Here is a 26,066-nt window from a genome sequence, read left to right on the forward strand (position 1 = left end):
AACTGCCTGTAAGTTCTCAGTTTTCTCGCATTCAGAGCTGTTGGAGAGGTTTGCTGCCTTATGGAATTGGCAAGATGTTCCTTCCTGAGATGCCTTAAGGTTGCCATTGACCTCAGGATAGCAGCAGAAGGCAGGAACAGCTGGGTCTGCATAGCTCCCATCCCCTGGCACAATGGTTTCTGGGGAAGGAAATACTATTATAATTTGTATCCTCAGCCCCTTGGCTGCTAACCAAACTATCATAACTCTAAGCAAGACAGACACTCACACCCAGCAAGGGCACAGGCCGGATGCAGGGAACAGGAACTGGGGACAATGGGAAGAATCTGGGGTGCAGAAGCTGCCACAACAGCCACGAGCTGTCCTCTAGCTAGCACTGAGAGTCAGCTCCTTGTGCAGCTACTTCGGTATGAAAAGATATGAACTAGGAAAAGAAGTTGGATACACTCCTTTGTACAATAAAATCACCTCTCTCCCTCTTTTCTGAATAATGCCAACAACTGAATCTTCATATTCCTGCAAGTGGAGGTTAGGGGATTCTGACTGGTACAGAAGGAAATGTCTCAGTCATTGGAAAACAACCAGTTGGCCCAAGCTAGAGATGGCAGAGTGCTGGCAAGAGATTCACATTGTGCTTATTATGGACCATGGATGTATTGCTTCAAAATGGGTAGTAGTGACACTGACTGTCCATTTTCACTATTTTTAATGCCTATTTTGTTTTTTAAAATCTTTGCATTAACTCATCTTTGTAAGTGTCTTTTCTGCATATTTGGGACAGATGTTCCCAGTCTTTCATTTGGGATCGAATCTAGTTCACTTTGGGCCCACACAGTACTCAGACAGTACCCAAACTCCTCACTCCTGACTGTATAGTGAGGAGTACCATTTGTGAGCAATCTGACTGTCTGCAATGGGTTGTGGTTCAGTCTGGGAGGCAGTGTACGCAATACCAAAGAGCAACATGCATTCTAAAGAACGCTTCTGCTACAACTCTCATGAAGGTTTGCTCTGTAGGCCTACTCTGTCCTGCTGGCACTGTAAGTATTGCTTTATGAATTACTGAAAAGTGAGTGGTAATGGTCAAGGACCTGAAACTCATTCATTATTGTATTTCATTCTCTGGAGGCCGATTCTACAAGTAGTCCTGGTTGAAAGGTGATTTCACTAGGACTGTGCGCCAGCAGAAGCACTTTTGTAAACAGAAATGTGGTAGAACAGAGTAGAGACAGGAATATTCAAACAGGTTTTACACCTGGAGTTCTTTTGTATTGCCTGTTCTTTACTAGCAGACACTTTCCAGTGCTCAGGAGAGCTGATCTTGATGAAAATGCAAAATGGGATATGAGATGAGGAAACATCCAAAGGAGACTGAAGATGTGATTATCCTAGTGAACTGAATATGCCCAGTTCTTAAGCACTGAAGCCAACTGGCATAGAACAAGCCATGTCCCTTCCACTAAGCTCCAATTCTTGTCTGATTGAGAGCTGCTAGAATCTAAATCATAAGCACTTAGCTCATATCATATATAATACAAATGTGATTTTTCTCCAAACAAGACCAACTACTACATTCTAGACTTGGTCACAGTTTTGGAGATTTTTCCTTGGATTCAGAAGGTTTTGGACCAAACTCTATGTAAGTTGGTTAATTATGTTCCAGGCTTCATATTGCTTAACGTATACAGCTTTACTATGTACAAACGGAAAATTCAGTGAAGAGTGAACATCTATGAAAGATTACCTATAAACATTGTAAGTGGGTACTTTACAGCCCATTCTTTCCTTCCCCATCATATATGCATTAAGTTGTATAATCTCCTGTAATGACAATTTAGTGAGGTAGCACAAGGTAGAAATACATTGCACTTATATGGCACCTTGCAGGTATGTGCCTCACCATCTTCCACAAAGAGCAAATTAAAGGTTGTGTTTATGGGTATCAAAAATAGCTCACATCAGAAAACGTTCACTTTATGAGTACAGGATTTTTATTGCTGGGTGCCAAAATTACCCTCTTAAGAACTCAGACTATTCAAATAACTCCGACATACCACCTTTGTACCTCTGTCTTGTTTTCAAAATCTGTATTTGAGTATGATTTCATCCACTGTGGTTGCATTTTGGTATAATGCCATTGCCTTTAACAATGTTATACTAACTTTGAGCTATACTTGCAAGCAGACTCTGGACCTTTGCAATTGTAATTGCAGTTATCACCTCTTGCAGAGTTCAGGCAGTAATGAAGGTAGAGAATTCCCAGTGACTGAATTTTCCATTATCTTTTTATATTTACTTTTATTTAAATAGCATCTGCATGATCAAAAAGAGATTCATTTACTATGCATTTAGTATGTTTTAATTTTAATATTTTTCTTAAAACTGTTTCTGATAGCCATTTGCACTATGTTTTACCACTGGACTGCAAGTAAGGCTTTAAAATAACACTCGGAATCTTATTCCATAAATCGATTCTACAAAGGAAAAGCACTTTAAAAGTCTAGCTTTCCCTGAAGCCAGCTTTAGTACTGTTGTTCCCATTTTATTATAAAGGTTCACAGACTACAAATACTTAATTTTTGTACCTCAGTCTGCATAGGCAGAGAGTCTGAGAGTCTGGAATTAAAGAGATGGATGCAGAAGAGCCTGTATAACGTGGCATCTTGCCTGTAAGAGCATAGCTGTTATGTGTTTGATTGCCTATCAGCCTAGAATTAATCATGGGGGAGGGGTGGGGTGAACGATGACTCTTGTAAAATGTGGAAAAATGTGAAATCTAAAGAAAATAGAAATATAAAATATGTGCAGAAATATTAACCTAAATAGCTACTAGATCTTTTGATTAAGGTTCAGCTAAGAGATAGCAAGAATAATCTGGATTCAGGCACACTATAACCAAACTATTTTTTGCATAATTATTCTATTTCCAGGCCAAACTGTAAGCAATTTTGTGAGACAATGTTCTCTCTAAAAGGACCTTGCTGTACAGATGGACAAAATTTGGAATTTTAAATTTCAATAGTTCTGAATTTCTGTGCATGTCTGCGTGAATGTTTGGAACCCTACATGTAGATTACATCCTATGGTTTTGGTTCGGGGCCGTATACATAAAAAGAAAGAAACTTAGCAATCAAAGTTTCATAAGAATAGTCAATTTAGAGGAATGCATTGAGCAGTCTGTGCTACTCTTTTTTTATTAAATACAGGCCAAAACCCATTTTTGGGGGGGTCTAGAACCCAAACCTTGCCCTTGTTGAGATCCACCTCCTTCACTCTGCCGTATTTTTTTATTTAATATAATGAGAAGAAGAGAGATCTCCTTTGCCAGCAAACAGATGTCCTCCAAAAGGATTTTACTAACTGATCAATTGCAAAATCCCTCACTGCAATCCCTTATAAAATAAGATGCCCTCTGTCCTTCCTCCCACCCCAAGCTTAGTTGCCAAAACTTACATACAAAATTATTACTGTAATGTTTTATAGTCACTGGGAAAAAAAATAATATCCATTCGGTCTTGCAGAATGATGTGAAATGAATCTCTGGCCTCAAAAGAAAAAAAAAGTCTATTAAAAGTAGCTCTTTTTCCTCCCTCCTCCCTCTCCCAGGCCCCTTTTGCTCCCCTCCCCCAACAATAAAGGATGTTTTGGAACAGCCTTTTCAGGAAACATTTCCACAGCAAAATGCAGCATCATTTATAATATTTAAAGCTACATTTTTGTTGAGATGGCTTGGCAGGCTTTGCTTGCAAATCTGGCAGGATATGGCCAGCTGAGAGTTAGCACTAACAAACTGAGGATATGCTGACACAACAGAATGCTTTAATCATCATTGCAGCAAGCAGGACAAGATCTTCTCCTGCACTGCCAGCTCTTCCCAGTGTGAGAACCAATGGTGCTGCGTATTTCTCTTTCCCTCCCCTGCCTCTAGAGAGTACAGTTTTCCCTTGCTGTTTCTCCAGAACTAAAAAAACCTTGTTGGGTAACAGCATATAATATAACGAGCAATGGATATTCCTCTTGGCCAATGCTCTTATGAAAATGCTGCCCATTTCCAGCACAATAAGGAAGCTTAATAATTAAAAAGACAGCGCTTAAACAATCTCAAGGAGCTATGTTGCTTTGCAGCTAAGGCTTTCCCGCTTTACCATGCATGCCCTTTACTATAGCAGAGCTGAATGTTATATTCTGTTAACAAAATCATAATTAGAAACTTGTCTGATCTGAGAGTTGAGAACTAATTTTAGATATTTGCAAAACTATTGAAGTAAATTGGTTTCACATTTAAAAGAAGTCCCAAATAATTTAACCCCAAAGATCTAATAGTTACTGCCTTGAGTGAGGCTTGCGTGATAAGGCCCAGAGAATTCCTGCTGTACGATCCAGATGAGGTCCAGTGCAGAGACCACGCTCTTCCTTTGACCTAGCCCAGGATTTGGTAAAACAAACATTTAAGGCCTGTGTCATGAAAGAGTGTGAATTGAAGTAACTTCAAGTTTTGGGAGCCTATCAATGTATATACTCTGTTTTCTTTGTTTAACCTGCAAACAGTCTCATAACGTAACTGGCTGTTGTAAAGTATATCTGTAGAGGTCTGTAAGAAGCAGCCTAAGCCATGGGGCTGGGTACTGATCCGAGTGTTGTTTCTCATCTGTGGATCCTGAATAGGGCAGCATAAAATTTCCATGCTGCTTCCTTCCTTTGCCTGCCTTGTCCTGGCGTGTAAGCAACTTGGAACGGTGTTGGTCTCTATAAGGCCACGCGTAGCAGGGCTCTCTAATCTCATTTAGGAACTTTAGGTGCCTTGCATACAAACAAGTATGATTAGGATATGTTTCACAGATTACATACTGCATGTGTTGGAAAAAAGAGTTGGTATCTTTACAAGCCGCAGCTTTCATACAGAACACTAAGGTCCAGATAGAGGGGTACTGTAAACAGGGATGCTCTGTATAGTCCTTGAAACGGAGCACATTTTTGCCAGGTCTGAAAAATGAGCAGACCTAGTGAAATTACACTGTCTCCATATCCTGAGATGCAGTTGCTCATAGCAGTTTCCATCTCTACACTGAGACTTCAGCAAATATATAGCAAACACCAGCTCACATGCTGAGCAGATATCCAGCTGAATTTATATAGCTTTGAAAGTAGGAGTGTGGCAGAAGCAACTGATGAAATAGAGGGCCAGATGGCAATGCAGGATTAACCAGAAGCAAAAGTACTTACATTTAAATACTCCTTTTATACTGGAAAATGAGTGCTATGGATTTTGAGGCAAGCCACATGGTATATGAGCAAAAAGGTAGCAAGTAGCAATTTATTTTCTCTCTGGAGTTCTTCCACCCACTGATTACTAGCTACTAGTAAGTAGTGGTTGCTGGTTAGGAGCTGTATTATACATGGATGTTATGTATGTCCTTGCTTATGTGTACACACACATATATAATGTTGCTATATTGTAACTGAAGGCTTGGAATCTTTCCCTGACTTTGTTTTCTCGTTGAGTCAGTCATTAGCTACTGATTGTTTTCTTAAAGCTGGTGAGCAATATTTAACATGAGCTGCTTCTCCAGTCTAATTTCATAGACTAATTTCATATCTACATCCTGCATATGAAAATGAATAATCAGAAATTCAGAAATTGTTTTTGCTACAATTACCAACTTGCTTAGGGCGAGTTAGTGCTGATGAGTGTGAAAGGATATTGCTGTATTTATGTAGTTGGAGACACACCTATGCAACTGATTTTTAAACACCATAGGCAAGGCAGTTGGAATGGGATTTAAGAACAGGCACATAAATTTTTCCTTTGCTTGAATGAAAAGCTGAAGCATTTGACAAGTGTATGATTAAGCTGCTACTGATCCAGGAGGCTTTTTTTTCCCTTTCTTTTTGGTTTGGTTTGGTTTTTGTTTCCTTCCTTCTATAAATCTCTAGCTGCAGTTTTGTATTGCTTGTTTACAAAGTTGATGTTACCGTCATTTAAGTGAGAGATACTGACTCACATTTAAAAGGAAAAAAAAAACCTATTAAAATGTACTCAACTTCAGAACAGAGTTTACAATCGCAAATCAAATATTGGATCCCGATCCCCTAGGGTTTAACTGTACCAGTGGTGAATTGAAACCAAGAGCATGTATGCTGAACTGATAGAGCAGGGCAGGCCTGTGGCAATTCTGAAGTTCTGTAACACAAGTCATGACAACGCTTATCAGGAAGTCCATTTCCTAGGCTTCAGTATTTTAGACTACTGAAGGGCTGCCTATGTTAGGAAAAGATTATGTTAGTATCACAGAACTCTCTGCTTCCTTTCATGCAGTGCTGAAAGCTACCTGCATTAGTAGGGTAAGTAGTTTTTCATTGCTGTTATAGAAGCAGTGATTAAAATGGTCTTAACTGCCTTTGCGATAATAATGGTCTTGCTGGGAATGTTTTTGTCTCATCCAAATTTTCATTTTCTGAAATTCACAGCAATATATTCTAGAGTAATGGTCAGCAGTGCGCATTGTCTGAAGAAGCTCTCGTTTCCTGTTAGACAGAGAACTTTTTGCTTCTGCAAGAAACATTTTGTTGACTAGCTGATACTTGACATAGTGAGGGAAACAGGCAGATAGTTGCTGGATATGTGCAGGTATACCCAATGACTTTCTCTAGACATGATTACCTCCAGCTTTTTTCTACTGAAAAAGCCTATCAGTAAAATATCAGACAGAAAGCTCAGAAGTTGTAAAACCTCTGGAAATGTACCAGTATCCCACTCAGCCCATCATCTCTAAGATGTTACAGTGTTGTGAGCAGATGACTAAGGAAGAACAGTAAAACACAAGGAAAATGAAGTTCTTCAAAGAAAGGCACATACCAGCTGTTTCTATTTTTGAGTTGCTAAATATTTTTAGTAGCACTGAAGATCAAAAAAACAAATTGTTCATTCATGGCATGGTCCACTCTAACCAAAACTCCAGAGAGTGTGAAAATATTACAACCTACTTATAAACTTCCATTAGCAAGTTTTTTGTTTTTAATAAATAAAATCCCATAGAAACAAAAAGTATTTACAATTAGATCAAAATTCTGAATATAATTCACAAGAGAAAACACTATTTTTTGAGAAAATGTTTTCATATCCTCATAACAGTCATTTGTTCTAAATTAGTACATAGCAATTGTCCATTAAATGAACATTTTTCCCTTAAGACCTATTCTTGTAGAAAAGTATTTTAGGCAAAACTTCCTAACCATGATGTAACGGCTTAGAATCAGAACATTTCTGTGATTAGTAATTCACATAAAAATTAACATTTTCCTTGGCTTGAGGAAAACGTGATGAATAACTATCAAAATGTAAGAGAAGCCAGGATGTAGGGAGAACAATATATTTTATTAAAGCAGCTTATACAGTTGAATGAAAAGTATAGACTTTTGGGCATTCAGTGCCTTCAAAATAATAAAGGATAACACCTGTTCCTGCAAATCTGCCTTCTCTTTTTTTCTTTAGACCATTACCCTACCACTCTCAAAATATAAGCATTGTATATGTCCATATTGGGCTGAAATCCTTAAGCAGTGCCACTGCTAAACTGCTACTTTCAAAAATATTACCACTTGCAATAAAATAGAATTAAGATACACAGATGTTCTTCCTGTAACAGTCATGAATTAAATTTTATTGTCAATGCATCTATTCCACTGTCCTTTTCGAGTAATATTTAATATTACTTATGTAAGAACATGCCCTAGAATTCTTCCTTATTTAAATCTAATTCTGCTATTTCTAGTGATGCTGATGTGAAATTGGATTGTGTAAGAAATGCAGTCTTGGGTTAATACATTTTGCAGTGTATATTATTAGGAATTATTATAGGACTATTGTAGGAATGCAGTATTGGAGCTGTGGTCCATCTCAGTACCAGTCAGTCTCTGACACATTCTCCTATCCAGGGGGTGAACTCTGTAATTAAATAGAGGTTCTCCCACTGAGTGGTAGCTGGCAAAATTTCAAATGTCCAGCATCCACTGGAAAACAGATTTATAAGAGAGAGAATACTTTCTTTAAAATTGTAACAATCATAAATTAGTGTGCATGTAATTCCTGTCAGAATCTGATGCTCAGCTAGCACAACGTGCCTATCTAGAAATGTGCAGGAAACATGCAATCCTGAGCATCATTAACATGCAACATTCTGTTTGCTTTAGGGCAATCTTTTCTAAGTTACCTGAAATGATCTCATTGCAAGCTTAATGAAGATCAAAGCTGCTCACTTTAGCCTCACACTGACTTCATCTCTCTGCAATTTCATCTGTGGGTTTTAAACCTTGAGGCTGAATGATCCAATTCTCCAAACACTTCCTGGTGGGCATAATGCTTACTACTGACCATAGGCCCAGGGGTTATCTGAAACAAGTAGTAGGAAATATTGTCAGGTACATAAGGCATGAGCATAAGGATTTATTTTAATATTTAACTCTGCCAGCCTCTATATTGCATAATTTCCACCAACTTAGATTTCTAAGGTCCACACTGGGAGTAAGGCCAATTTAGACTCACTGAACATCAAGTCTACTCACATATTGCCACTTACATTTCCTTTTGGGCCACTTATATATCACCACTGAACTCGTCTAACTAAGTTGAAGGCACACATTTTGCTACATAAATAAAATCTGGACCTTGTGGGGAAACTAAGAGTATTCAGTTGAGGCCTGCACCTTGCTTCAATAATGTATGTTACAGAGGCATTTTTTTGCAAAATTTTTCGCTCTCCAGGTCCCCCAGTGTGGACCACACCTGCTTGACTTTCTCAATGATCACATTCACAAACAGTAAATGTGGCTACAGTACGTGTGAATCTAAGGGAATCTCTCAACTGCACTGAGAATACCAAAAGAAGATTGATTTACACACTCTCCTATGCTTTGCTCCCAGTGGAAATCTTAGATGACATTATAGGGCAATATATATAAGAAAATTACCGATCTTAACAGCAGCAGTGAGTATCTCAAAGCATTCTTGTCGCCGGTGATAAATAATGATAGTTCAAGTCAAACTAACGTAGTAGGATTTCCATTACAGGTTAATGCTTTCAAGAATGAATTCAAACCTTGCTTTTGTTTAAGAGGAGTCACTCTATTCCGATTTTCTGTGACATTTTGGCTGAAGATGTTTTTCAATGCCAGTTCATCAAATAATTTGGGAAGGTCTTAGGCCAAGTGGTATTATGTTAACCCATTCCAACTACAGACAGTGGCTGAAGGCTGCATTAGCACTAGCTGCTGTGGCACGTGCACTGCAGGTCATGGGGAGGCAGCTGCACAGTGCCAAAGCGCAGGCTGCTGCTCGCCTGCCTTGGAATTGCATGAGCCGAGTTACTGACAAGACTGCTTCCTAAGAGTGATAAGCAGTGCATATTCTTTCCTTACTTGATTTTTGAAACGGCATCAAGTTTTTGGTTTTTGGGTTTGCCCACAAATGATGGGCCTAATTCTTGCGTACACAAAGACCTTTCTAAAGAGCTGTATCAGTGTAAAATTATATTATGGTAGGCACAAATATTATCAGACCTGACTTGTCCAACTTTTAACTTTTAAGGTCTCACAGGAAATTTCACTGATCTGTGATTCAATTTTACTGTTATTTTGCTGCTGCCTTGGGAGCACAGAATCAAACATAATACTTAAAATATTTCCCTAGAAATGTTTAAGGAGAAAGATTTTTATTTTTAAGTTGAAAATTTAACTGCATGCTTAACCAACTTCAGTGAAGCAGTGAAGCAATCATACTGGACAAGCAATTTTAAGAAATAAGATAGTTAAAAAATTAATTTTGAAAATACTGCCAACAATTTCATGATATAGATATTTTTAATATTAAAAGTAAATTGTAAATGTGTCTTTATAAACAATATGCATAAAATAGATCTACTATACTAAGCTCTCTCTTTTTTAAATGCTGTTTCACAGTAATTTCTTAGGTATGCAAAGTTTTCCCTCAAAGAAATAGTGCAATCTGAAGAACATACATTATGTCAGCGGATTAGAACTACTATCATCATTAATACAAGTCTTTATAGATTTCTTGTAGGAGTGGATGAAGACTCATATCTGTCTCCGTTTTCTTTATAATTTGCAACAGCTGCACGTGTTCCGTTACAATCTGTCTGAGGTCCGTCATTTTCTGAAGCAATTTGGCAAACAGCTGTGATGACTCTGGATGATTCAGTTTTAGCTGGAGCTCCAAAGCTTGCAGCAGATTGTCTTGTATATCTTCAATGGGCTTCACATTTAACAAACCTGGGCGGTCTAGGAAAAAAAAAAAAAAAGAGCTTTACATCTATGAATGCTATGGAAACACCAATCTCGTTTATTAATTTCTTGAAGATTTCTTAGTATATTAAACATTTACAGATAACACTTACTGACAACTGTTTGACAGCTTAATGTACTTATTTGTAAGATTTTGCTAGAATTTGCTAAAAGCATTAAACCTAGTCTTAGAAACTGTTCAAGGATTTCTGTGGTGCATTCAGAGGTAGGTTTATGCAATACTGAAATGCATGTTTCCTTTTAAGGTGTATGCTAACTTATTAAAAGAAAAAAAAAAGCATAAATTCAACTTCCGTGAGAGACATATTCCATGACTGAGTACAGTTATGGACAGATGCAGTCGTACTAACTGGAAAAAATCTAAAAATCACAGGTTCAGGTCTTATCCGCACCCAGGTTCCAGTTGCTATTAAGAAATCTCATCACAGCTTTTAGCATCAGTTTAGCCACATATGCTTATGGCAGTGGAAAACTGATAGATATGGCTTGTACAGAAAATGACTTTTCAGGGCTCATGCCAGCTGAGCCTTCTCCTCCATAAGGATGAATCTAGGATGGGTGTTTACAACCAAAATCAGCTACTTGCACTTCTACAGCTGTTGAGTCCAGGATTTTCTTTGGCATATCTTATTATTTGAAAAGAAGCAAATCTTTCCTCATCAACCACTATTATCTTTCAGAATAATAGCTGTTCTGTTATTGCTGTCTGCCCCCGAGTATCTTCTTAAGTGGTTGTCATTATTATTGAACATAATTCTCTATTTTTTTTCTGACTTGAATTAAGTTATTTAATTCTATAGCCATGAAAGCAAAGGTTGCTTAACATTATGAAATCCTCACATATGGTAATCCTCACATCTACTCGGTAAGGCATCCTGATTATCAAGAGTATTCCATGAGAAAAAGTGAATAATTTAAATAACATTTTCTGTGTAGCCATGAAATCAATTTCATAGATTGATCAATAAAAAGTAATGCCTGTAGCTAGCCTTAAGTTACTTTCCTAAGGAAATATTTCCCTTTCAGAAAGGTCAGGAGGTTGATCTACATTCAAAATTTTAAAAATAGGCTGTTATTTCCTATGATCTTAGTAACCTTTCTGTGCATCCAGTTCTACTATGTAACCTTGGCTTGTGTTGTATACTATAAAAAAGGCTGGGAGAAAAACAAAATTCTTTATAAATACTTCTGAGTTTTACCTAAAGGAGAAAAAAATTGCAGTGTCTACTAAAAGGCAAAGCTGGCATGGAAACAAACGAGTAGACAAGCCATGAATACATTTAACTCACTAATTAGGCAGCTAACTCAAGCAAGGTTTGGAGATTTTTAGAGCTCTTAGAAGAAGGAATAATGGCAAGTTTGAACATGGAGCTTGGTATTTCTTTGACTATGGTTTAATGATGTGACTGCCTTCTGCTGTAAGTGACTAGGCTCTGTGACCCAAGATACTTCTTTCCCTCTGGTATTTCACTCTAATAAGCCATTCTTGTCTTCCAGAGGTCACTTATTTACACCATTCAACTGATAACACCATAAAATATGGTTCAGAAAGTCCGCAAGTAAATATCAGCAAGCAGGAAACTGTTTCCAAACGAACAGTTTCCAAAGCTCCTTTTTATTAATTTACTTTGGCAATATAACTAAGGCATTTTAAAAAATACTTAGAGCATTTTTAATAAATTGTAGATATTTATTTTTAGATTACGTGCTGCAAAATCTAGTTGCTTTCTTTATATCTTGCAGAAACTTCCCAACTTGAAGTACTTAAAAACTGACGATTTTGGCTTGGGGTTGCGATAGCTTTAAATTTTACTTCTGTGTTGCAGATGAACTCTGAACTAGCTGGGTATGACTCAGTGTACAGCGATATAAAAATCAAGAAGCACAAAGACTGTGGCCTTGATTTCCTCTGAGATTAATCTCCATTTGCCCCCTGCTTCTTTTGCGGTGGGAATTTTTAGGGTGTGAGTTTTTCAGAAGTGAAACCCAATTCAAACCCTGTGCTCCCCAGTGCAACTTTTAGAGTGCAGGGAGCAAACCCAGGAGATCAGTATCGAGACTGGAACATTTCAAGGAGCCCCTTGAATTCGGGTGCCCTAGGTCAGTTGAAGTTCAGTGAGACTTAAGTGCCTAACATCCTTAAGCTCCTTTGAAAAACCCAGTCTAACGGTTTTATAATTACCCAGTGGAACTACAGTCAGAAAAGATGACTATGACAAAAGCCTAGGAGATCATAAGATGTTATTTTTAAATAGGCCAAATCAGGAGGAAGGAAAATTCCCATTGAAGGCAAGTGAGATTTTTCATGAATGAGAACTTCAGGATATGGACATTATTTTTTGGGTGTTGACAGTTCGCTATACTTTCTCAGTAAAAATTTCTTACAGAGGAAAATGCTGTTTCTGTTCCAAGAAACATATCTAAATGAGCAAAAAAGGAAATAGGAGGCAAAAGCTTTATTTCAAGTTGTTGGCAAATACTTCAAGTTGTTCAGAGGCTTTTAAATGTATATGATTCAGACTCATTGGTTACAACAGGAAAAGATGTACTTTGTGCAGCAGGGAGAACGCAAATGTATGAAGCTCCAGGTAGACGTGGCACATGGAAAAAATACAAAGGAAATGATTAGCAGTAAGCCTCGAGAAAAATTCGGGTTGGGAACAGGGAGAAAGAGAAATGGGAGGAAACTAGATGAGACACTGTGGTGGAGGCCTCTGAAGAGGACAGAACCTAACATGCTGTTTGAAAGCTATTGGGGAAAATGACAATGTGAACTGAGGAGGGATGTGAAAGAGGAACAAATGAGTTGTAGAAGGACATTCTTATGATAAAATGAAATTAGGTTACAAAAGGCCAAAGGACAGGTAATTTTGATGTGATTAAGGCCAGAGATGACAGTGAATTGGAAAAAAATTTTATGCCTCTCTGATAAACAAGAGCATTTAGACCATTTATTGAAGGTTTTTATTTTATTTTATTTTTCCCTGTGTGCTATTTGCTACTTGCCTTTAATCCTTTCAGACTAAGAGAGTACCATGTCTCCCTTTTTATTATTACTTTTTTATTCAGTTTTTCTTCAGGTTTTCGTTCATTGTCATATTTGCTGTTCCATTTGAAGATTCTATAGGAAGCTGTTTAAAGCTAAAAAAGAAACATGTTCACAGTGACTGGGAAAGACTAGTAAGCCCTTAGTTTTGGGTGTCAACAGTATGACTTTGTGTAAATTTATGTCCTATATTATCTCAGGGAAAAATATTGTGTTTGATATTTACTTACAGATTTGGATGCATCTTTCATGTTCCTAACAGTAACTAACTTTTCCTGTTCCTCACACATGAAATTGCCATCTGCATGCTTTTATCCATTCCTTTATATTTTATTATCTTCAACAAAGAGAATTTTGCATTTAAATATACATTCTAACATCTTAATATGATATAACAGGCCAAGATACGGCTGAACCGAACAACTGCACTACTTTTTTGCTGAGGCAGATATGACTTGGCAGTTTGAGTTTTTCTTCCGAGACAGTCACATGTACTGTAGTCACCAGAATTGTGGTTCAAAGCCCACACTGATTATCTGCACGTCTTGCTCTGATTAGGAAGCATTTTGTTGTTGTTGTTGTTCTAACAGGTTTGCTAGAGCAGGGTTTGTTTAAGAGTCAAATATGGACCATTTCTAGGTACTATTCAGGGATAAAACTTCACCTTTTTTTGACCTCAGATCGTAGCAAAATTATTGAATGCAATATTTAAACAAGCTTCAGTTATTCACAGCTCAAGGTTCACTGTAAAGAACAGGCTCACTCAGAGACCAGAAAAAGTGAATATAGCAGCACTTCTGAATTGCAATACTCGTTTGTGTGTTGACTAACAGAGCCTGGGTCCTCACAGACATACCCTATCACAACTCCTATATACAACTCCTATCACAACCTCTATATGCTGGACACTGTATAAGACAACATACAGGAGTTCAGGTCCATCCATAGCATGTAAACATGCTATAGAATTACCTTTTAAGCTTTTCCTTACTTTTTTTTTTTTTTTTTTTTTTGAGTGAGTTTGTTCTCATAAATGTGGATCAAGCCCAGTAAGTCTTGGACAAACCCAAACATTCACCTCATTCTCCTTAAATCTTTTTGTGATAGATTTCACTTTCACCTCAGTGGTACACAGTATTTTTTGAGATACTCCAAGTTCTTTAGCATTTTTACCACGACAGTCGCTTCTGGCTGAGGAAATGCCTCAGTGGCACACAGGTATACAAGAGGGAGGAAAAATATCTCCTTGAAAAATGTTTTCCTTATCTCATTTTACGAACGTGTATTTTTCAAAGCTACTATAACTAAAAGAACGCTGTAATGAAGGTTTGGCATTGCTGTTAATGGCATAAATTATTTCTTTCATAAGAACAAGGTAATGTCTTACTGCTCACACACAGTATGTCTGTCTCATCAGTATTAAATTAAGAGTATTAGGACTTATTTGTATTTACAGAAATATTTTAAAGCAAAATATACAGACACAGAGAACAACCTTCAGCTTTGCAATAATGAGCTCAAAGTAACATTTGGAATCACTGAGACAGCGTGGCTGCACCGAGCACCTCAGAAACAATAAAATGGTTGTGGAAGTGGGAGTGCTTTCATTTTGTTGCTGTTACAGCTAATTTGTCAGCTTCTTGTTACTGCTACATATACTACAAAAGCAACTATTTTGATATCAAAAGGTTGAACTCTTTTATAGGATTTGTGACAAATTTCACTTCATAATGGAAAGCGTTCTACATGTAATATTCCAGCTGGAATTCTCTTTCTCTTTCCCTTCCCTCTTCTCTTTAGAGCTGCATAGGAGATAGCACTCATGGAGACGGCAGCACCAGCATCAATTTGATGAGCAATGACAAATTCACTTTCTGCTAGGATTATTTTTTGTTTCACTAACTGGTTTTCTTTTTAGGATATCTGTACAGAGGATTTCTTGAAGTGACTTAAACATACCGGTACTACTGGAGTCTTTGAGGTAATACATACTGGCTTTAAAATCCTATTTTCAATGATAGTGTCCTATTTTGATATTCACAGAGTTCTTACAGAAATGAAGTTCTTACAGGAAAAAAAAAGAGAGTATCTAAGACATCTGAGAAATAGGCTTTCTGTTCCAGACCACGGAATGTACACAGTTCAATACATGTAGCATCTGGCTCTAAATTAAATGATAAAAACTATTCTCTAATTGTCATCAAAATAAAATCTTGATAAAACTGGTTCAGAGTAGTCTTTTTTTTTCTCCAATCATTGTCCTCCTGAGATCTAAAATGTATGATTAGTTGCATCATACCTATTTCCTCTAATGTAAACCAAACATCACTGAAGTATAGCAGATCTAGTTTTGCAGATTGCAAGTTCCCTTTTTTCAATTAGGACTGCATTTTAAGAGGCCTGTTTCTCATCTGTTAAATTTCATTATATTAGAAAATGCAAAATACTGGCATGTTTTGTGTAGTGCCCTAATAGGCTTGTAGAATTTCTCCTCCCCCATCAAAGTCAACCCGAAATACACCAGTAACATATTTTCCCTTACTGAATTAATTCAGAGTCTTCAGGGATCATCGTGTTCAAAGGTTTGCACGAGAAAATGTCTTCTGGGAACGATACTCGTTTGAAGTGGATTTAGTTGGTCTAATAACCCATACTGTGATACTACATTTTTACTGAATGAAACACAATGCCAGAAGTAATTTTCTGTGAATTTAAATGTATAGGAAGCTATGCATAGCAAGCAATGCACTCTCAACAGGATGTTTCATTTTAGAACAATAGCATGTGGTTGTTGTGTTTGATTGCTTAAACATAATTTAATAATAAAATACTCTGCATTGCTCTGTGGAGGAGCTGAATTCAGAACATTCAGCACATTCCTCTCATTGATATCTGCACCACTGGTCTAAGCCAAGATACACACGGATCAGTTGGGTAAAATTTTCTTTGTGCGACATCACTAAGTTGATAGTATTGACCAAAGTAAAAGAACCTCAATCTGACCTGAAATGTGTATCTGATATCACAGATTCTTGGTGGGAAGGATTCTAAGTGAACTAAATCTGGGTAGCTAAGTCCCCAAATAGCTGTATAACCTCAGAATCAGATAAAACATACTAACTTTCTCTGACATAAGCTGAAAATTCACTGCCTTTTAAAGAAGTGTTAGAATTTATGTAGTCTGATACCTGGACTTTTAGATTCATGTTTCATTCAAAGCATAAACATAAATATTAACAGAGCAGCTTAGGAAATGTGAGCAGAGCAGACACACAATGCCTGTTTTTCTGAGGCATTTGCAGATCATCATTTTCCTGAGAAATGCATTCTTTTTTTTTTTTCCTTCCCTCTTCAAGGCAAACAAAACCTTGTGTGAATGAAAAAACCCAAACCAATAAAAATCCCATCGCAATCCTGCAAGCCAAATGCCACATCTATTTTGAAATTTTTATGGAGTCAAAGTTATTTGTGTACAATTAGTAAGCCACACAATCTAATTACAGGTTTAAAAAATCCTCATGCAGAAGTTAAACTTTCAGAAGGTCTTGCCAATGAAGTTCCACCCCCCCCCTCTTTTTTCAGAAATATAGTCCTGATTTTGTTTTTCTCTTTTAACAAAATGACTTGCTGATTCAGCAGATGTTTCCAGCTCCATCACTAATATCAGGTCATATTTTACATTTTCAGTTTCTGCCCAAAACTTAAGAAGTGGCAACCAACATCAAGAAAGCTGAAAGCTAACCAAAAACTACCTGTAAATAAACTCACTCTCCTCCTTTACTGCTGAGCACTTTCCTGTTTGGACAGGAATTTAACGCATCAATTCTATTATATAAAATATCATTAAATAAGAGAGCACTTACCTCCACTTAGTATAATGACAGCTATAAATATTGCCAGGTCACTGTCATCTAATTCCAGTGCATTGAACTTCACAGCAAACTCAAACTTGGGCTCCATAAAGTCACAAAAAGGTTTTCTCAGGCTCTTCAGAAACTCCCGTGTCATGAAACCTTGTCCATCAGATATAAGAACTCCATCTTTATTCATCAGAGAAGCCAGGAGAGTATATATGATCTCATGGACACCGTATTTCAGGAGAGTTACTTGATCATTCAGGTCAAGATTCACAAAACCTGGAATGTTCTTGGCAAATTCTGTAATCTCCTGCACTGCCTCCACAGAGCGAAACTGACATCGCTGGAAAATGCGAATTGCTACCTCTTTGTTCTGCTCCTGCAGCGGTGACACATGCTTACACTTGATCTGATCTTCTCCCATCATTAACGAGTTCATGTCATAAATAACAAACGGCTAAAAATAAAAGGAAAAAAAAATTACTTTCACATTTTTTCTATAACCATTTGACTTACGAGAAACTGAAGTATAATTCATCAGAAAACACTTAGGAATGTCTGAGAAGTGTATCAAGGTTAGGTGCTTTGGGGTTAAACCTTCATAAACCTATTAAATATCCTCATAATGTTAAAATGACTTACAGAAAAGACAAGTAGTTCCTAAGGATTTCTCATGTTCTATGAATGCACATGCTAAAAATAAGACTTTGGGTGACACTTTTCTTAACTGGAAGGGCAAGAGGGTAGGAATAATTACAATATTCATGATTTTTTTCCCTTTACCCTCCCCCCCTTCATTTTACAGAAGTTCTGTAATAACAGAATTCGAAGTTTGGAATGCTTATTAACAAAAGATGAAAGTGTTAATGATTTTACAGGAATATTACTTTCTTATATTAAATATAATCTTGTAAGTATACAACGACATGTCTGTGCTTCTACTGATACAACTTTTTTTTTGGTGGAAACATATAGTATGTTCATATTTTGATTACTTCATATGCTGTTATGTTCAAGTTCTAGGAAGTACTGTAAGTACTAAAAAATTTATGGTATTATTGATAAATTCACTGCTAATTGCTTTAAAAATAACAAAGTTAGGATGTATTATGCTTAGAACTTGTCTCTGAGGAAGAGATCACAAATAACACGATACACTGCAGCAGCACAATTCAGAACACAGGAATGAGTCTGACTGTGAAATAAATGCAACTGGAATAAATCAATTTTGAAAACAGATGAGAAAAAGTAATGCCAGCAAAACTTTTGCTAGGATATGGAAACAGTCTGTTTCAGGATTTGCAGAAGTATCCTCTGGTTTTAAAGAAATGGTTAATTGAGGATTTCTTGAATTTATCTGAAGAACCTTTTCCATAGAGAATAAATAACTAAATAGTTCAATGCTGCACCGAACAAATACCTATTGATATTAATTTGTTTGTTAACATGCCTGATTAATTAAAATACAAGGAATTCACACCAACAGTTGGACTAGAGAAATGCATTTATAAATTTAAAATCCTTTAAGATTACAGATTCTAATGCCTCATTCACGTGGGTGCTCATTCTTAAGATTTTATATTCACTTTAAGCTGTAGAAGAGATTAAAAAATAACCCAAGACATCCTATAGACAGGCTGTAGTCCTCTCTCATAGAATCAGCTTGTGGAACCTCCTAAAATTCTATTCCAAATTCATTAAACCAGTTTTTCAGTCTATTCAGTGCCAAATTCTTAAGGAATTTTTACAAGTGGAAATCGCTACTTTCTTTTGGGTCCGGCGGTGCTTTCTGTAGAGGGTATTGCCCACAGATGCTTATCATTACCCACCAGCTAGAGGTTACTATGTCCATAGTTGTGCAGATGGAGAAAGTGAAAATGTTTGGTCATTTGTTTCAGGCTAAGTTGAACACAGATCTCCAACCCGCTTTTGCTAGGAAGAGAGGGAGCGATGACAGCTGTCATAGCTTTGCTGTTAACTGATACAGCTGCTTAGAAGACAAAGGTCTATCTGTGAACCGAAATAATAGTATCCACACAAGAGGATTTCAGTTTCCAAACTCTTTTAGTTAACTCAATATTCTGCTGCTTACAGGACCAATGAAATTAGTGCTTTCACAGTAACCACAGGCAATCATTGCTCCAAACCATGAGTTTAAGTCAAATACAGTGTTTTTTCCACTTGCACTAGGATTTCAGTGTGAAACTGAAAAAATAAACACACAGAGCTGAGAAAAGCCAGCAGGATAAGGTATTTTTCAAGTTGGGATGCTGTTTTGGCAGCAGAAAAAATATTCTCTATACAACTGTACATATGTATATGCATGCATATGCATATGTAAAACACTGCTATAAAAAGACTGAGTGGAGGCTTTTAAAAATGTATATTTTAGTACTGGTAGGTCATTCCTTTCTATTCTTTCTAGAAAATCCTAAGTAGCAGCATCAGTACAAGAAAAATTTGTCTATTCTAAGCATGTATATATACTTTAGAATGACTATATTGACCATCATTCTATTGACATTAGGAGATTAAAATCAAGAGTTTAAAGTCACTAAAAAAAGTTCAGATGAACATTGTGACTAAAATCTTACGTCAAATGAGCACTTTATATCCCCAAAGAGGATGAATTACTTACCCAGTAAGTTTAATTTTGACATACTGACTTAACATATCTGATCATTTTTCAATTGATGCAGTCTAACAGTCTAAGGTCAAGATAGATTTAAGACACCCCACTTAATAGGTGGCATTAACTCTTAAACCTATTAATTTGAATGACAATGCAATGAACTTATTATTAGCTACCTTACCCTTAAAACTTGCAAAATATTCTTATTCACTGTTAAAATATGTGGTGGTTGTGTTATAAAGAAGCAGGCAATCAGGATATCTTCTCTGTACTTAAATTTAAAGAATCCAGTACAAGAAGCAATAGAATCTCCTAGTACAGTCATTCTGCTTCTGAATAAAGAAATTTCCTTGCAACTTCCTTCCCATGTGAATTCTCCTATTATGTATAAAATAGATGAAGAGAATCTTTTGGGGGATATCTCTGTGCTTCCTGCTCAAATGATAAATTTGGTTTTTCTTTTGGCTGTGATATTCACTTAGCAGAAGGATTTCGTGTGCCTGATGAATGCTCATCTGCGATTGATCTTGTCTTCCCTCCTTTTCGCTCTGCCAATCACATCTATAATCACTACAGCACAGCATGAAGCTTATGATGAACTTGTATTAGTACAGGTGTACAGTGGGCAGCTGCAGAAAGAATAAGGAGGCCTCCTGGTGACATTTTTATGATGAAGGGCAATAAACAAGACATATGATTACACACTCCACTTCTATTATGTTTCCCAATGCAGATACCTAGTTACATAGAGCACAATTACAGAAAAATGAACTGCTGTATTAATTCTTTCCCAGAAAACTGTTTCTGGTATGGAGAGGAAAAGGACTGTGGAAAGACTCTTAAAAAGCAATGATCCTCAAGTGGATTTAGTGTATCAGCTTACTGCACAATAAATAAACTATGGTCGTTCAAACTTTATATACTCCATAATGATTAGTTATTCAAATTGCAAGTATCTAAATTTGTATCACCATATCTAAAGGTTTGTTTTTTTTTTTTCCCAAAAAAATTCTGCAACCAAATTAGAAACAATGTTAAAATTATGATTTTAACTGCCCTTAGAAAGACAGCCCAACAAAAAAAAAACAAATCCTTTCCTACCTTTGAAATTTACAAAGAAAATTAAATACAGTCTTTGTTGTAATCCTGGCAATAAAATTTCTGCAAATCATTTCAGAAAATATGTCAAACAGTTTTGGAAAAGCTATTTTTATCTTTAGTTTCTAAAATAGTGATAACATTTTTAAAAAAATACCATAATTATCAGATCTTATCCATCCTTCTTTCCACTGATACCAAAAGTTAGGTACTGCCAGTGAAGTTTCCAAAGGAACCCACAAATACATGTATGTCTATTCCTTACTTTTCAAAATTCAGTTTGTACCAGCATAGAATGCTGATCTGATCCACGATAATCCAGTTAAAAGCAGGAAGCCATCAGAGCACCGTAAGTATCATAGTTAAGGTTACTGATGCTGATGGTACTGTGAATCATTTGACACTTACGAAAAGGATATTCCTTTGAATAGAGCCAGTACTGATAATATTTTATGATGATATGCTATGATACGGATGCTTGAAGAATATAGCAACCAACTGCTGACAGCTAGATAGGCACGTTAAACAGATATTGTGGAAGATAACCTCTGATAATGGAGAAGGAAAACGGGAAGAATGGATCAGAATACAAAAAGGTTAAGATGACCTTCAAATTCTTGTACTGGTTTCAAGTATTTTATTAGGTGAACTTGGAGTTTTTTCAAATAATGTTTACTTATCCTATCTAAAAACATTTCCTGTGTTTCAGACACAGCTTGAAACATGCAACTGCCAACAGCATTTTTTTTTTTTTTTTTTTAAAGATGTGTTGTCAATGTGGTAAATCATTTACTCAAAAGAAAATAAAACAACAAAACAAAACAGAGGGAACTAACTGATTTGTCTGTCGTTTTTCCTGTCAAGATCGCCCTCGCCTTGGCTTTGGTCAGAGGGAAGGACTTTATGTATGAGTCATACAAGTGCTTGGCAAGTGCTCGCAGATCAGCAGATTCAGGGTTTAGCTGGTCGATGTCGCTGGAAATCTCTGCCAGGAGCTTCTCCTTCTCCGCTTGTGGCATTCGCCCAAACCTGATGGCTAAAAAAGATGACAAGTAATTTTCATAATTATAGTTGAACCTACATATACATATTTTAATAGCTTTTTTTTCCTGCCACCTTTTATTATAAGGTCTTCAGTTTTTTATTAAAACAGTAGGTAGGCAAGTAAGACTAAGATGATCCTATCCAGTATCATAGGCAAACTACAGAAGTGCTTCAAACATATGTAAACAAACCAGTCTCAAAGAGCTAATAAGCTGTGTCCAATCAGTAGGATTACACTAACTTGCTCAGAAATGCAAAACTATTGTCAGCTCACCTGACAGAATTGGTGAAAACCACTGATTCTACCTCCAATCTAAATAAAATGTAAAGAATCTTTAAGGTATTAAAATTCAGTTGGCCTAAGGTAGGAAACAGTGTTCAGCCTTGCATGGTTTTGGGCAAACTGGATCTCAGCTTCTTCATTTGTTTAGAAACAAATCACCCACATACCTTGCAGGAATAAATTCCTAAATAGTACAACAGACCTTGAGACAGCAAGTGATATAAAATGTTACCAAAATAATTAAGGAGTGAGAAAGAAGGTTGTGCATGGAATAAAAAAATATGAAAAGACTGAGTTCTTCATGGTAACCCTACATACCTGCTGTATTGACAGAACAGGAGACGGTTCTGCCTAGTCATATGATCTCACAATTGCTCTATACAAATGTAAGGCAGGCGCTAAAAATTCTAGTTTTACACCTACATACTTAATAGTCAAGGCAATGCTTATACTTACGGAGATTGACTTGGAAAATATTTCAAATGAACCATCCAGATCAAAACTGACATATCATATCATATTTCAGTAAACAGGATTTATTTTATAGTAAGAAAACAAAGCAGAGCAGTAGAGCATCAAAACAAAAAACAAAAGGAAAAAATAAAGGTTTGCATTTTAGCCTTAGGAGGAAAGAGAAATATTATAAATATTTTTTCAGTGGCGAGTGTCTTTCCTGGATGAAGAAAAATTGCTCTTAAGAACATACATATGAATTGTTATACTTGGGATGTTTATTTTGGAAATCATCAGCCACTTTCCTGTTTTGAGGATGCTGGCAGTGTGCTGATAAACAAAAATTACACTTTTTTGCAAGAATAAATAATTGTGTTAAAAAAAAAAAAAACACATGCAAATATAGCATTTAGTATATCTACTGATCATTTCTCCTATTTCATAGTATTCTTTTTTTATTATTATTTTTATTTTTTACAACTCTACTACATTTTCCTTTCAGTATACTGAGTCTCTGAAATATGCTGCATATTTCATATTTTTGGGGTATTCTTAGAGCTTACGTGTCAGAATAAAAATCAACATGAAAGGAAATCTAGTTCAACAGGAACAAATTAACATTTATTTTTCCTGTAAATGTATGTTGCTTATAATTTTTTCATGAGGGAAATTTTGAATGATTGCCATCTGGTATTTATTTTGGACCATATATACCATGGTATTTTTTATTTTTTTTTTCCTCTCATGGGGAAAACTAAGTACTCTTAGTCAGCTACTAACAATAGTTTTCAGTGAGACATCACTGCCAGCCCTCCTTATTTCTGAGAGCAAAATAATTACAGAAAAATAATGAACTTATTAGTTTATATAACATACAGTAATGGTTCAAAGAGAATACCAGCATTCTGTTAAGATATCAACGTGAATGGATGGCAAAGTTAGTGATGTATAAAAATTAATGTAAAACAAAAGGAGTTTGTATTTGTACTTAGTGTAACCTAAATAAAACGATGAGAACATTCAGCACGACTACCAAGGAATTAATTCAACCATATAGGCTTCAATGAACTCTGCAAATCAAGAACATTTTGTGGTCATTTTGCAGTTAAATGGATTCTCACACTGTTCAAAATTCTTATTTGTTGTTAACACAAACCGTCCTTTGATTTTTTTTTTTTTTTAAATACACATGAAAGTTGGTAAAATCAAACCCATCATACTAATATCTGCATTTTAGATATTGAAAATATAAGCCAAAAGAAATAGGAAGTATTTAATGAAGAAAATACAGTGAAAATTCACTGAGAATACTGGATAGCATTTACAGATTTTTTGGTGATATTTAAGGACTGACTTACTAAAAGGAATCAAACTATTATCAACATAATAAAGCTAAAATATATTATTGCATACATATCATAAGTAGTTGTTAAAAAGACATTGAACAACTAAAATACATTGTCAAGAAGGTGTTAAAAATAATAAAGCCAATAAAAGCGCTAAAGTCTAATTTTTATATCGAACAGAGCTATACATTAGTTAAATTTGTATTTTCATTATAAATTATTAAGTTCTTCATTAGACCTTGTTTCAGATTTAAAATCATAAAATTTGTAACATTCATGGTATTATATTTTATGATTGATTTGTCAAATGTGTATTTTTCTAATACCTTCATCAATGGAAAAAATCTTGTGATTCTTTAATGCTTCAAATTGGTTTCTTGCCAACACATTCAGCTCTTTCTCAACATCTTTTTTGATGATGAATTTGCAAACTGAAATCTTAAGTGAAGTCTAGCAAGACTTGTCAGACTATTAGAGTAAACTTCTTAATTTGGAAGGCAGGGCAAGGCAAACATTAGCTTCATATAAAGGACTGTTAATAAAAAGGGGAGATCAGAGTTGCTAATGTCTATAAAATGTTGATTGCTCCCTGAAATATATGGAGTGCAATTTAGTACAACCTGAGGACTTCTTCACACATAGTAAGAAATACTTCACAATTCTAAGAAACATGTCCTTTGAGAGATTTCATAATCCTATCAGGAGCTAGGTACTTTTGACTAGATTTTCTTGTTTTAATGATAAATCCTACTTGTAAAGTATTTTGATATTTTATATTGAATTAAGGAAATTTATGGCATTATATATCATAACTTGATCTTTGCAATAAATCATGTATTCTTAACAGATATGAATTCTATATACTAATTCTTTACATATTATGGAAATGGAGCTTGGCTAAACACCAGTATAAAACATGATTCTGATGTGGACCCATTCTTGACAGTCAGGGTTTCCAGAAGCAAGTTTATAATCTAGAATTTCACTAGCACAAGACCCCCAAGGTTATTTTTACAAATAAGGGATAAAAAAATGGACAGTATATTGCTTTTACTTCCTATCTTTTAATGTTAACTTAGCTCTAAAATAATTCATACACTTCCCCAAGGCATTAAAAACAATAGGAATTTCCACGTTTTTTTTCTTTACTGGAAAATTCTTGATGATATACCACAGTGTGTACACAAACTATGCCACTGATTACTGCAATAGAATTGTTTGATGGAGAGATTTTATTAAAGCGATCAGGGATTTTCAAAACAGACTTCTGTCGTTAGAGAATAACTAAGAGGTATACTTGTATTCTTTTAAATAACAGAGACCAGATGGGTAACAAACATCTTGCTGGAAATTCAAACGTGGGTGAATATACTAATGCATGTTTGTTTTTTTGTTGTTGTTTTTTTTTTTTTTTTTTTTTTTTTTTCCAAGTACATTTCTATAAGTCACCAAAATGGCTGGAGGTGGGGATTAACAGAGTGGTATTAGTTTCTTTTTTAAAACTTGTGGCAGTTTTCCACAGAACTGTACCTATTATTATTGAACAGATAATGCTACTGTAAAATAGGCTTACTTTTAGCTTAGAGTATAAGATGACAGCATAGTATGTATAGTTTCTACATACGCCCCGTATCCTATACCCTGAATACTCTGCATTGTCTCATCTTGCTGAGTCTCTTAGAAAGTAAATTACAGTATTCATGCCTGCAGTTTGGTATTGTTTAACAGCAACCTATCAACAATTCGTTATTTAGTATTTACAACAACACTCTATAGAATTTATAATAAAAGACAATTTACGCTGTATTTGTTTTCCTTATGGAGAACAAGATTAATTATGGGTGTTCCAGAATCATGTTTCCAGTGTGTTAACATCCAACAAAGGATACCCAGTTGCCTTTGCAAAGTAGACTTGTGTTATAATCCCTAGTGTTTCTAATACAAAACTATTTACATTACTTTATAGATTGCATTGGAGATCATCATACAT

The 26,066-nt window shown here is 35.8% G+C and overlaps 1 protein-coding gene across 1 annotated transcript in view; it reads right to left on the bottom strand.

Annotated features, from left to right (window-relative positions):
• Positions 1–6,992: 6,992 nt before the first annotated feature.
• Positions 6,993–26,066, bottom strand: part of PPARG (peroxisome proliferator activated receptor gamma) — a 60,184-nt gene continuing 41,110 nt past the window's right edge. The window contains exons 5-7 of the mRNA XM_035337873.1: positions 21,787–21,986; positions 17,227–17,677; positions 6,993–10,293 (exon numbers count right to left, since the gene is read on the bottom strand). Of these exons, the coding sequence (XP_035193764.1) occupies positions 10,046–10,293; positions 17,227–17,677; positions 21,787–21,986 (899 nt within the window). The 3' untranslated portion in view covers positions 6,993–10,045. The remainder of the gene's footprint in view (positions 10,294–17,226; positions 17,678–21,786; positions 21,987–26,066) is intronic.

The sequence above is a fragment of the Oxyura jamaicensis genome, chromosome 12 (genome assembly GCF_011077185.1).
Source record: "Oxyura jamaicensis isolate SHBP4307 breed ruddy duck chromosome 12, BPBGC_Ojam_1.0, whole genome shotgun sequence".
Taxonomy (NCBI): domain Eukaryota; kingdom Metazoa; phylum Chordata; class Aves; order Anseriformes; family Anatidae; genus Oxyura; species Oxyura jamaicensis.